We start from the raw sequence: 13,672 nt of genomic DNA on the forward strand, positions 1-13,672 counted from the left end.
ATATTTTTTTTTTTTTTGTGCTATAGGGCGCGTGCGCTCGCCAGACAGACAGAGAGAGACAGAGAGACAGAAAGCAAGAAATCACCCCCCAGACGGGATAGTCACGCCGCAATCCCTTCTCCTCCATTCTCCTCTCAGGATCTTGGGCACGCACGCACATGCGCCTGGCGTGAGTTTTAAGCCCCCAGGTCCGGGACGCGAACCGCGGTCGACTACATGGGAGTCCAGTGACATAGCCATCATGCTAACTGCTGGTTCCCATTAATGGAGTGACTCATTCTGTTCATTTTCAGAAGACGAAAAAGTAATGGTAGAGAGCATGGACTCTGAAGTGAGATCACTGGGTTAAAATTCTAACAAACACCTAACTTGAAAGCCTAGGCAAGTTACTTTACCTGATTGTTATGCTTCTACCCCAAATGCACCCTCCTCCTCCATCCATTCTAGTTTACTTTTAATAAGACAGCTAAAATGATCATTTTGAAAAACGGAAGTTAAATTTCAAATCCTTTAAACAGTGAATTTAAACAAACTGTGGTGCATCCACATGGGATATTCCTTATCTAAAAACAAGGAACAAACTGTTTCTTTTCTTTTTTTTTCTTCAGATGGTGTGCACACTGACTGGAGAAAGGGAGAAAAGGAGAGGAAGAAAGCAGGCCCCAATTCTCAGGGGAGTGAGGGAGAAGTCATGCCGCAATCCTTTCTCTTTCACTTCTCCATTCTGTTGGAGAGAATGCCCAAGTGTTTTTCAAGCCCCCAGGTCTGGAATGTAGGATCCAGCTGCCTTAAGCACTAGCCACAGAGTCAGTCCAAAAGAAACACACTGTAAGTATACATAGCAATATAGGTAAATCTTAAATATACTTGTAAAGGCACTGAAGCCAGACCCAAAAGACTATATAATGTATGGTTTCATTTATGACACTCTGGAAAAGGCAAAACTGTACGGATAGAAAGTGGGTCAGTAGATGTCAAGGGCAGGGGGTTAGACAGAGGCTGGCTTTAAAAGAACAGCACCAAGATGTTGGGGTGATAGAACTATTTTGTATCATGACTGTGGTGGCAGACAACATGATTTCTTGCCTTTATCACAACTGAAAGAACTGGCCAAACAAAGACTGAATTTTACTGCGTGTAAACTGAAAACAAGCAAAAAGAACCAAAATGTGGAAGAATTCAAAAAGGAATAAAAGCTGCAACAAATCTAACTGTATTAAAAATGATTAACAAAACCACATGTACGGGGTGGAGGAAAAAAAGGGTTAACCTAATGTACTTGGAAAAACAGTATTTTGACTGTATACTCCAAGGCTAAAGACAAAAAGTACTGTATATACTGTATTCTAGTCAGTAAATCTGTTTCTCACATAAGTTATCACCATCTGCCACATTAATATCTATTTTTAGTCTCCACTGTTAAATTGTAAGCTCCCTAATGCTAGGATTTTGTCCATTGCTATAGCTCTAAGATCTAGAATAGCAACTGCTGGGGCCAGTAGGTGGCCTAGTGGTTAAAGTGCTAGACCTACTGCAGCTCAAGTCCTGGACCCAGAGACTTGAAATTCACACCAGGTACATGTGCATGTGTGTCCAAAATCCTGATAGGAAAGTAGAGGAAAAGAGATGGAATAATGGCCATCTCTCCTTGGGGTGTGTGTGTGTGTGTGTGTGTGTGTGTGTGTGTGAATTCTCTCTGTGTCTCTGATGAGCACATGGGCCCTTAAGCAAAAATCTCTCTTAGAAAAGAAAAATAGCAATTGTTATATAAATAGGTACTTTAAAAATCATTGAGTGAATGAATATTCTCAAGCATCAGATCCTATAGTAAGCTTTACTTGGTGCTCAGCATAACCCCAAACAGTCAGATACTAGTCTCTTCTCTGGTATCAGAGTAACCTGTGCAGAGAGCTACTGCCTAAACTTCTCTTCCAATGCAACTACAAAGATACTACAGCTGCATCTCCCAGCTCTCTTTTAGATTTTGTTATAAATGAGTGGGAAAAAAAAGTTAAAAGAAAGTATTCTATTATAAAGAAGAACCAAATGATGACACATTTAAGAGGGCAATAGAATGCCAGCTATTTAGAAAAGATATTACACATTATTTTATGTTAATCTGATTATTAAAAGTTTTCCTCAAGATTCTAAAAGAATTTTAGAATTTCCTGAAGAAATCAGTGGCTTTAAACCATCTACCTGTGGAATGTTAATAATTCAACTAAATTTAGTTTTTTAAAATTAGTTTAACAGAGCTCACATTCCATCACTTAAAAATATAATTCACCTGAGGCCAGCAGATGGTATGGTGGTTAAGGCACTGGATCCTACAAGGCCAGCTCTACAGTTCAAGTCTCGGGCCTGGCACTTGCTAGGTGCCGAGTGTGTGCATGACCCAAATCCTAAGAGAGCAATAGAGAAAGGAATGCTCATGGCCATCCCTACTGGGCAGGAGGGTGATTTCTCAACGTCCTTTCTCTGCCAAGAGCACACACCCTGTGTCAATTAAAAAAAAAAAAAGAAAAAAGAAAAAAAATATACATACACACGTTTACTGTATCTAAGAAATAAATAATTTCTATCACTTTATATACCAAATATTAACTATTAGTTTAACATTTTATATAACAAATATTAGTAGAGCATTTCAAAAGCAAGCTAGGACAATGTGAACATTATAATAATAATCTCAACATTAATAGTTCTCAAACGTCAGTGTGTATCATCTTATTAAAATTGTTAGGCTCCAGGGGCTAGCAGGCAGCATAGTCGTTAAGGAGCTGGAATGCCATAAGGATGACCATGGTTCGAGTCCTGGACCCAATGCTTGAAAATCATGCTGGGTGCACATGCATGTGTACCCCAAATCCCAGGAGAATAGAGGAGAAGGGATTATGGCATGGCCAACCTCCCTGTGGGTGATTTCCCATTTTCCCTCTCTCTTTCTCTCTCCAGTGAGCACACTCTACGACAAAAAGAATTTTGAGAGAGAGAGAGAGAGAAATTGTTGCACTCCAAAATTCAATAGGTCTTGGGCAGGGCCTGCAAATTTACACTTTGAACAAACCATCAAGTGATCCTGATGTTGCTGGTTCAGGGGCTGCTCTTTGAGACTTTCCTGCCATAATTACTACTCTACACAGCGCTCTTGTGATCTGTTCTACAACATTTTAACTATAAGGATTCTGTAAAAGCTAAATAATGTAGTACAGCTTTAGTACTTAGAGTAATGTGGAAAATGCCATGGTAAGGTTCCTACTGTACCTCACTAGTCTAGTTACATAACCAGATGGCTATTATGAGCTGTGATCTTGGCCTGGGGAACTGAGTGTTTCAAGCAAGTCTCACTCACTTGGCTGCTTGCAGTATTAATGGACTATGGGGAAGTTTCTTTCTAGTAGCCTGAAAGGACAAGTAGCCTATAGTAACCACTGATCACTTCTGATTTATTTACTGTTGTCCATGGTGCTTATCAAAAGACAAATACCATACTGCACTAAGTAGACTGCTCATAATTTATAACGGCACCAAGGAGTGGCAACAGTATTAACAGTGGTCAAGACTCCAAGTATTTAAAAGTGAGCAAAAAAGACAAAGTATTAACAGTTATTTTCGTCTATGAAAGAAGGTACGAATCACAGAAATTAAATACTAATGTGGTGGAAAAGAAAAAAAAACAAAAGCAGAATTATGTAGAGAAATTCAGTATAGAATCATCTACACTATACAACTTGCACAAACTAAAAGAGGTAATTATGATGCATATGCATCCAAACTTTGAATAGTTCTGACTGAAAATGTCTGATTAGTTAGTTAACTCAGTGGGGTGGCATACTGAAAAAGTGGTTTACCCGTAAGTATTCTAAGGGAAAGCCAATCCAGGGAATATGCTAATTAGAAAAGTACAAGCTTTTAAAAAAGTAAGTCTTAGTAGAGAATATGTATTTTCTTACAGTAGCTATGGCATTATACATTATGACATGGTATTCAAAATTAGAATGTTTGAATTTAAATAAAGTCTATTGAACCTCAAGTTAAATAGTGCAGTGCACTATATTTTTTCAGTCTAAGTATAATTTAATGTCTTGTTAAATTAATAACACAAATAAAGCAGTTTTTGTTTGTTTGTTTTATTTTTAAGGTTTTGCCATAGGGCTCGTTTGCTAGCCAGAGAGAGACATAGACAGTGAGAGGGAAAATAAGAAATCATTCCCTAGGGGGGATGGCCACATCACAATCTCTTCTCCTCCATTTTCCTCCTGGGATTTTAGGCATGCATGCACATGTGCCTGGTATGATTTTCAAGTTCCTTGGTCTAGGATTCAACCACAGTCAGCCATGTGGGAGTCCAGTACCTTAACCACTATGCAACCTGCATGCCCCAACAAGCTGGTTTTTATTGGTGCCATTTCTTTTCTAGCACTTAAGATGCTTATAATGAAAAATAATTCTTCTAGATTTTAGTGAAAGATGGTAACACAATTACCGTTTGTGCTAACAGTCACTCTTTCTACTACTAGCTAATATACAAACACTTGAAATTTTCAGGAATACTATACTTCTGCTTCTCTGTGATGCTCAAGGAAATTTCTGAATTATTGAAGCAAAAGATTCTCATCATTTTATGCCTGCTGTGAAAGAAAGTTTCAGGAACAACAAGAATTGCCCAATTATAGTAATTTCTTCTGTTATTTAACTATAAGTATCATATTATAACTGCTGAAATTATTTATGTTGACACTTCTGTAATCTACTTAACTGCATACAAATACCTTAATTTGGTCAGTCAGTTAAGTGGCAATCTAAAAGTAGATATATTATGATATACTTCCCTGGTCAGTTACTGAATTCTCACTGCAATGTGTGGTAGTTCAGGATTCTTTTGTTTTAAAGATATAATTCATGGGTCTAGCAACTGGCATGGAGGTTAAGGTGTTAAACTCCCACATGGCCGACCGCAGTTCCTGTCCTGGCCCAGTAGCTTTAAAATCATGGGCACATGTGTGAGCATTCCCAAAATCCCAAGAGGAAAATGGAGGAGAAGGGACAGTAGTGTAGCTATTCTCCCCAGGGAATGATTTCTTACTTTCCCTTTTACTGTTTCTTTCTTAGGTGAACACATGAACCCTATGCCAAAAACCTTAAAAAAAAATTAATTCATAATCTGTCATAGAAGATGATTTAGACTATTTTTAAACAAATGAATGAATCTGGGGAAAATTCTGCTGAAGTGTCATATCTGAAGACTACCTGGAGAACAAATACATTACTGGAATTATATGTTATTTTGACAATACTTTCCTCACTAAATCCCAATAGCAAGTTTCCAGGAACAACAACAAAAAGATAAACAATGGAAAATTAACCCAATAATTAGTAATTAACATCTTATTTTATGTGTCAATTACTAAGAGCTGACTCAGGAAATGACTTATAAGCACCGACTTAAAGTAAATTCATCTAGCATAAAAAACACAAAATATCTAACAGCATTTATCATATTTGTTATATTTAGCAAGTCATTTCTATTGTAGAAACATACTATCTGGAATAATATCTTAAGAGAAAAAGAGTCTCATCAATGAAAGTCAGACGTCAGAAATAGGAAGGGATCAAAGATGCCCTTCAACTTCTCAACTTCTGTTTGAAATACACCTTAATCTAGGCTACTGTGAATAAAGACACCAATGAAAATGTTAATACTTGAACTGATGATAATGATCAACATGACAGCAATAATTGTCTTAAGTTAAACCTTTTTAAAAATAATTATTTTATTTGGGGCCGGCAGGTAGCATGGTGGTTAAGGACGGTAGACTCCCACATTGCCAACTGTGGTTCAAGACCCGGGCCTGGAGGCTTGCTTTCTCACTCTCTTGCTCTTGCTCTCACTCTGTCCCTCTCTATCAAATTAAAAATAAATACATAAATAAAATTTAAAAATAAAATAATTCTTTTTAAAAATAATTATTTTATTTATTAAGATGATTATTTTTTAAAAATATGCTACAGGGCATGTACACTCACCAGAGAGACAGAGCGGGAGGAGAATCTATAATGTACAAGAGAGCGAGAGAAAATGAGAAAGCAAGCTGCCAGGTCTGGGAGTCAAACCATGGTAGGCCATAAGGGAGTCCAGCATCTTCATGCCAGCTGCTGGGCAAAAATTAAACATTTTTAAAATAAGTAAATTTCTTTATTTTAAAGTAGTGAATCATTCTAAAATTCTGTACACAATGACTTAAAAGACAACTACTGGGGCCAGTAGGTGACATGGTGGTTAAGGCACCAGACTCCCACATGACCAACTATAGTTCGAGTCCCAGACCTGGTGGCTTGATTTCTCCCTACCCTTCTCCATCCCAGTTAGTGTACCTGCTGTATATAAAGTTAGTAATAATAATGATAAATAAAATTACTTTAAAAAATGGCAATCACCATACATGGTATAAAAATATTATACAGAAAAGGTTAATGCAAGCTATAAATAACATGGTTATATCTTTAAAGTTACTGTAAAACAGTACTTTAATGTAAAAAATTGCCCTGAACTCTAACTTTCTATTATCAAGAGACAGTTTCTAAAGTGAAGTAACAAGTTCGTATTTTCAGAAGAATGTAAAAAACACCTGAAGAACTGAAAGTTTGATTTGTTATCATATTGTAACAGTAAGTTTGTTATAAAAACCAGAGCACATGGTTTTAGAGACTTCTTATACTATTCTTTCAAATAAATAATATACTTTAATGGAACGTTTTATGCAATGGTGAAATTAAAATCTCTCCTGGTATCAAAAAGAAATGTGCAAGAATCTAGACAATCTGAATTTTAAAACCACACTGAATTTTAGAACTGGAAAAGCTCATATTACCGTATTACATTAACCCTGACCACTTGAAGTCATAAACACTAACAACTAAAAAAGGGCAGCCTAAATAAATTTGTGTGTGACAGTAGAGAGAAACATTTAGTCATTCCATTGCTTAAAAAAATGCCACCATCACACTCAATATATAAGAGCAATATAAGGAAGTTACCTGACTACTAGTTTCACTTATAGCTTCCAGAAGTTTTTCAACTGCTGCTTGTAGTCGAGAGCTAATGTTCAGCATAAGCTCTTCATTTTCAGGGTCTATTTCAGTTCCAGCAAAACCACTCCTCACAAGACGTTGGGACAGTTCTGTTCCTTCTTCAGTTACTTTTGACCACATGTTACTCTCATTTCTTGGGATATCACTTCCCGAATAAGAGGATATGGATTCATCGGTTGCTAGAATAACAGTATTTTAAGTCGGGTTAATTATAATTAATGGTGAAAAACGTTTAAGTTACAAAATTAAATCAAATTAAAACTTTTATTCATTAATAGTACAAGGTATTTTAATAATAGCACTGCAACGACGTGAAATGTGAACATAGAATGTAATACTATTCAACAGGCAATCAAGGTGAAGGATAATGCTCTGCTAAAGGAACTTTAAAGAAATTAATAATTGGGTTATTTATTAGTTTTTCTTTGAAAAAAAACTTTTTAAAAGTTTATTTCCTCCATAAGAGAGGGATAGAAAAAGATGGGGGGAGGTAGGTAGTGAGAAGCACCGATAGGGTCTTCGTACCATGATCCACCTCCCTAGCCACTAGGATTACAGATAGATGTGTGCACATACAACCAGTGTGTATAGGGAGACCTTAGGACGTGAATCCACTACCTTACTTGCAGCTTCAGCATCGTGGAGAATTGTGTTACTGCTGTACTACATGGTTGGCCTGATAGGAACTTTTAAGTCAACTATCAACAGATATTGACTATCTGTCCATCAGGTTGGGTTCACTAAGTAATAAGGACACACAGATGACAAGATCTATTAATAATTCCTTATCCTCTAGGACGTTTATAGTGAAATGAAAAACAAAACGGAATAGATAAAATAAACCACCACACACAAAGAAACAATGCACAACGGGATATTTCAAGTGTACTGAAGGATAGAAGAAAGGCCTGAATTTGTCTTGGGCAGATTTTGTTTTTTCTTTTAGCACTACACTCGGCAGCATCACCAGCTCTGGGTATACAGTAAAAGACAGTAAGATAATTTTGTAGCAGGTTGCTTTTATAAGAGGTAACACTGGAAGATATTAGACTGATGAGCAGATCTAACTTAACTATGGATGTCGTTACCCATACTATCTGCACTATTCTTTATTTTTTTTTAAGCTTATTTTGAGAAAGAGAGAGAGACAGAGACAGACAGACAGAGAGAAAGTCAGAAAAACAGGCATCCCCAGTAGGTTTCTCATGCTGCAATCCATGCCCAGCCTCAGCCAGTCTGGATCATGGGTTGCACATGTGTGCCTGTGTACACGAACCTGGAACCTTCCCATGTGAGCTCAGTTGCATTACTACTACATTACTGTCTGGTCCCCTTTTCTTACTTTTTATGAAAGGAAAATTGCGTTTACATGGGTAGAAGATAAGCTCTGCAAGTTGTTTTCTCCAACCTGAACTAAAGGTATAGATTATTCATCATCACTACCATAGAATATAATACTCATCCATAGCAGCATGCTACAAACTAAAAACAAAAATGCCTGAAGAGGAATTACTCATTCTTTTATAATACATAGTACTTTTTTTTATCAGAAACTACACAAAATTAATAAGTTAGAGGAAACTTTACTATCCAAAATACTTGAAATATTATCCAAAATACCTGAAATACTATCCAAAATACCTTCACCCAGAATATATTAGAATTTATCTTGCTAAAGATAGCTGGTACCATACAGAGTTTTCTTATCCCATGAAGTAATGCAATCAGAGACAGCTTCGGACATAAGATCTGAAATCAATACAAGTCAGTGGACACCAAGACCCTCCTCTATATAAGTCACTATCACTCACTGAAGAGTCCAAAACTGTATTCCAGAACATGATTTTAAATATCTGCTATTATGTATAGGTTTACCTAATTCTTGGTGTAACAGTAATACAATTTTCACTGAGCTTATAGTGACTAAATTAAAAAACACAACCAGAAGATTGGTATTTAATGATTTTCTACATATTCAAAAATGAATGCCCTGATAATTAGGGATTAATATTTTACAAAATTTATGAGTTCAAATGGTCTTTTATTTTTAAGGATTATAAAAGTTATATTTATTCACATGGCTACATTTATTGCATTCCCTTAGAAAAATGGAGAACTGTTTATGTATGCAGTTTGCAAATACAAAACTTTATACAAATAATCTATAGCCTCTGGTACAGCTAAAATCCTGACACTACAATTTAGGTATTTCTGCTTTATGGTCTCTAGTTTATCAAGTCTGTCCACAGAAAACAAAAGCTGGAATCCTAGCCAGTCTTGCTGCTTGCTTTATTTTAAATATTCATTTTATTATTTAATTGTATTTATTGTTACTATTTTTTAGTTTGACCAGAGAGAGACAGAAAGAGAGAGAGAGAGATTGGGGGAAAGTGAGAAAGAAAGCCACCAGGGTCCAGGACTCAAACCGCAGTTGACCATGTGGAAGTCCACATTACACCACCTGCTGGCCCACCCAGATTCTTCCCCGCACCAAGGCTCCACCACCGGCCTGAGCAAGCCCAGAAGCCTCCCCTTCTTGGTGTCCTCCTCTTCCCATGTTCAAATTATCTTAGAATTTAAAATGACAGAGTACAGCGCAATGTATATTATAAAGTTACTAAATTGAATTAATATGGTTAGGAAAATAAAAGTTTTTTTGAGAGATTTTTGCTATAGGACACATGCACACTTGGAGAGACAGAGAGAGAGAGACAGAAGGAGAGAAATCGCTGCCCCAGGGAAGACGGCCATGCCACAATCCCTTTTTCTTCATTCTCCTCTCAGGATTTTGGGTATGCACGCACATACACCCAGTGTGTTTCAAGCTGCTGGGTACAGGACTTGAACCGTGGAGTCCAGGTGGACCACGTGGGAGTCCAGCAATGTAACCATTTTACACCATCTACTGGTCCATAAAAGATGTTCTTAAAGAAGCTATGGAACTAAGGCATACTAATAGTTTTTAGTTGATGCTTAAATAAAAACACTAAAAATATCTATGTTATATAGCATCTTTATCAGAGAAACTGGATTTTAGTGGAAAATCTAATGTGAAAATAGATAAGAACTCTAGGTTTTTTTTTTTTTATTTTAGTGGAAAATCTAATGTGAAAATAGATGAGAACTCTAGGTTTTATGAGGCAAAAGTATGTGGAGAAGTGGGTATGAAGAAAGGGAGAGATAGAGCCAAAGGAAAAAGGAAGGTGGCTGGAAAGTAGGTAGGATCTAAGTTGCAAATTGTCTTAAATTTAGTAAACATGAGGTTTTTGCTATAAATCAAGGGGAAAGGAAATGTATTTTGAATAGGAAGATATTTCAAGTCTATAAATCAGGAAGCAAATGACGATAATGCAAAAAAAATTGGAGAAGGAGGAAAGACTCAGTTACAAGACTATTTCAATCATTCATATGAGAGGCAATTAAGGATATAAAATAAGATGCTGGGGTAGGAGGAGTGAACAGGTTGGAGAAGACTATGTAAGACAAGTCTGGAAGAAAAGAAAAAGATGAGCCTCGGTTTTTAGCTTAGATAATTCTTAGAGTACAAAGGAGTTACTAAGAGAAATACTAAAAACAAAACAAAACAAGACAAAAAAACAAGAGAAAGCATATATAGTAGGCAAGAAAATTAGTCTGAAGTGTTAATGGAATATGTGAAGATGAGCCAATTGTTGGAAATCCAGGTCTGCAGACTTAGTCATATCTAGAAGGGCGACAGTTAAAAACTTTGAAATGGACAGGCTTGTTTTAAGGGTAATTACTTAAAGAGAGAAGACACACAAAGTTGGAGCCCTATGTTATAAACTAACAAAACTGTGTTAAAAAAAAAAAATAGACAGGAGAGAGACATCCAGGGACAAGGGAACATTTCAAAAAGGAGAAACCTCAACAATGCTATCTGTCTTGGCCCAGTCGTAGTGATGGCAATGCTGAAAGCTGTATGGAAGACCGGGGTTCAGTTCCTGAGTGGACCTGTGCATGCTTGGGGCACATGTGTACCCATGATTCTGGGAAGAAATAGAGGCAGGATTGTGGCATGAGACTATGTTGAAGGTGCCTGTCTTCCCCACCCTGTAAGTCTCACACGAAACAAATAAATGTATGTATGGACAACAACAAAAAAATTAAAATGATGTTTGTCTAGAATGATTACGGAACAAAGACTGAGAACATGGTATAAATTTGACAATTTAGAGGTCAGTATTGTTCTTTCTCTGAGAGAGCAGCTGCTGAATGCCACAGTTAGCTTACTCTCACTGAGTTTATTTACATTTACCATGAAGGGAAGATGATGTGTTCAATACTCTAAAAAAAAAAAAAAAAAAAAAAACCAGTATGAAGATATCAGCTTGTTTGGGGATATAGAGAAAGATCATCAAAAGCGAGGAAAAGACCAACAATACTATATATTAAATGGGACTATATATTAAATGGGAGCAAAATGAAATACACAGGATGTATGAAATAAAGCAGCTTATAAAAGGCCACTGAATGGTGGGTTTTCTTTTTTCTCTCTTTTTTAAAAGTTTATTTATCTTTCTTTTGGGAGAAAGAGACATACACATAGGCATCCTCAATATTGTCTTCAAGTCAGAATCCTCCCTAAGGCCTGCAGGATCATGGGTATGTCCACTGGCATGACTACCATGTTGCAGTAGACCCAGGATGAAGACCCAGAGCCTTCTTATCCAGCTTCTACCACCATGCAGCAGTGCCCCCACTGCCTGCACCACTAAAGTATTTTTTTCTTAATGACTCATAAAAAATTAAAGTACATAGAGAAGATGAAAATGTCGATTAGCGTAATGTACTTATTAATAACATTTTGAAGATATTAGCAATCTGAAATAATCTGAGTAAGTTCCAATAAAGAAACAGAATTTTTGTTTATACCTATGAAATAAAAGAATGAGATAGCAAGCTTCTATTTGTTCATAACAACTAATCTTTGGGGAAAAAGACACCACAGAATAATACAAACCAGCAGGACAATTTCACAATGTGCCGATAGAAATCTTGGGATGACAAGACTAGTGAACAGAATCCTTCCAGATTGGTAAATCATTAAGATTTATCTTCGACATAGCAAATGATGCTTATTCAAGTCCTTTAGTCATTTAATTCAGAGAATATATCATGTTCATGCCTTGACAGATGACGATAAATTCATTAAAGCAGGCTAGGCAGGATGACAGATCCTTCCCTAAACCAACGGCTCTCTGAAGATCTCTACGGCTCCAACTGGAAACCAATGGATTCTAGCCTGACTCTAGAATCCAAAAGATGAGAAAACTGTAATGAAGCACTGGGAGACTTAAGAGATTTGCCTGAGGTCATAGTGACCCAGAAAAATATCAAGGCCTTCAATTACTAACCCAGAATTTTTTCTATTTGGGTTGTCAGGAAAGTCATGATGTATTTTTGCATAGAAAAAAAAAAAAATCATGACTTTCCTGACAACCTGTTATATTGTTGCATCGCTCCAAAAGGAAGCTCCAGGAAATGTTTTGGTCCCTGTCCTCCTATGGGAGAGGTGTATTCCATCACCGAGCTATCATGGTACAGAATTAAGGAAATTTTCTTAACAAAATCTGGGAAACTCATTTTAATAAAATGATCTAATATTCATTCAGATTCAAGAGATTTCATGTTGACTCAAAGTTTCCCTTCAATTCATAGTTTACTCTTAAGAGGAAGCAAACATTAGCAAATCATATACTATTTTTTTTCAAGTGCTAACAAGTCCACACATGCTTAAAATCTAAACAAGTTCAGACATGAAGGCTGAAAATACATCACAAGTTTTACTTACTACAAAAAGTCATATGTAAAAACTGAAAAGTCAAAGTCACCTAATAATCAGATTAAAACAATTTTCCTGTTATCTTAAGTAGGACAAAAAAACCTTACAAAAGTAAATTTTATTTTTCACAATAATGTCCCATTAAATATAGGAAGGAATGTCAGAAAAACATTTTTACATATGGAATACTGTGTCAATATTTTAAAGCCAGTATTTTCTTCCAGGCTCAGGAAAAAAAAAAACTGGTTTGCATACATACAAAGTGGTTTTAGGTAAAATATTAACTACTATGATTTTATCTGGTCTTGAATCAGAATTTCAGTTCCTCTTTAACCAGACTGAATTGCCGTGAAGCAGAAAGCAAACAGAAATTGCTCAAGAAATGTAAACTTAAACTGATAAAATTACTTAAATCTGAAAAACTACACTATTACTGGATATCTTACAATAAGACATAGATGTATTTCACCTAAATTGGAATTTAGATTAACTATGCAAGAGAGTAGGCTAGTGGACCACTATCCTTTCAGATCTCCTTTTGTCCTAGGAAATGAACATTATCCTCTGTAATTGAGTTAAATTACTAGTTTTTTATAACTATGAGCACATAGTGTTTTAAGATATGTTGTTTGCTGAATACTTTAGCAATCATATTTGAAAAATATCTAAGAGAACTGCTAACAAAAAGGCACAAGTCTTATTTGCAATTTACAGAACATTCCTCAGGGTGTCTTTTGGATATAGGTATCAGCTTGGTCTAGGTGTTGCCAGGAAACA

At 36.2% G+C, this 13,672-nt stretch overlaps 1 protein-coding gene across 6 annotated transcripts in view; it reads right to left on the bottom strand.

Annotated features, from left to right (window-relative positions):
• Nucleotides 1-13,672, bottom strand: part of AKAP9 (A-kinase anchoring protein 9) — a 170,525-nt gene that overhangs the window by 64,771 nt on the left and 92,082 nt on the right. For all 6 annotated transcript variants that reach the window (XM_014590551.2, XM_014590555.1, XM_014590553.1 and 3 more), the window contains one exon: nt 7,039-7,271. In XM_014590551.2, the coding sequence (XP_014446037.1) occupies nt 7,039-7,271 (233 nt within the window). The remainder of the gene's footprint in view (nt 1-7,038; nt 7,272-13,672) is intronic.

The sequence above is a fragment of the Tupaia chinensis genome, unplaced genomic scaffold (genome assembly GCF_000334495.1).
Source record: "Tupaia chinensis unplaced genomic scaffold, TupChi_1.0 Scaffold000460_1, whole genome shotgun sequence".
In the NCBI taxonomy this organism is placed as follows: Eukaryota; Metazoa; Chordata; class Mammalia; order Scandentia; family Tupaiidae; genus Tupaia; species Tupaia belangeri.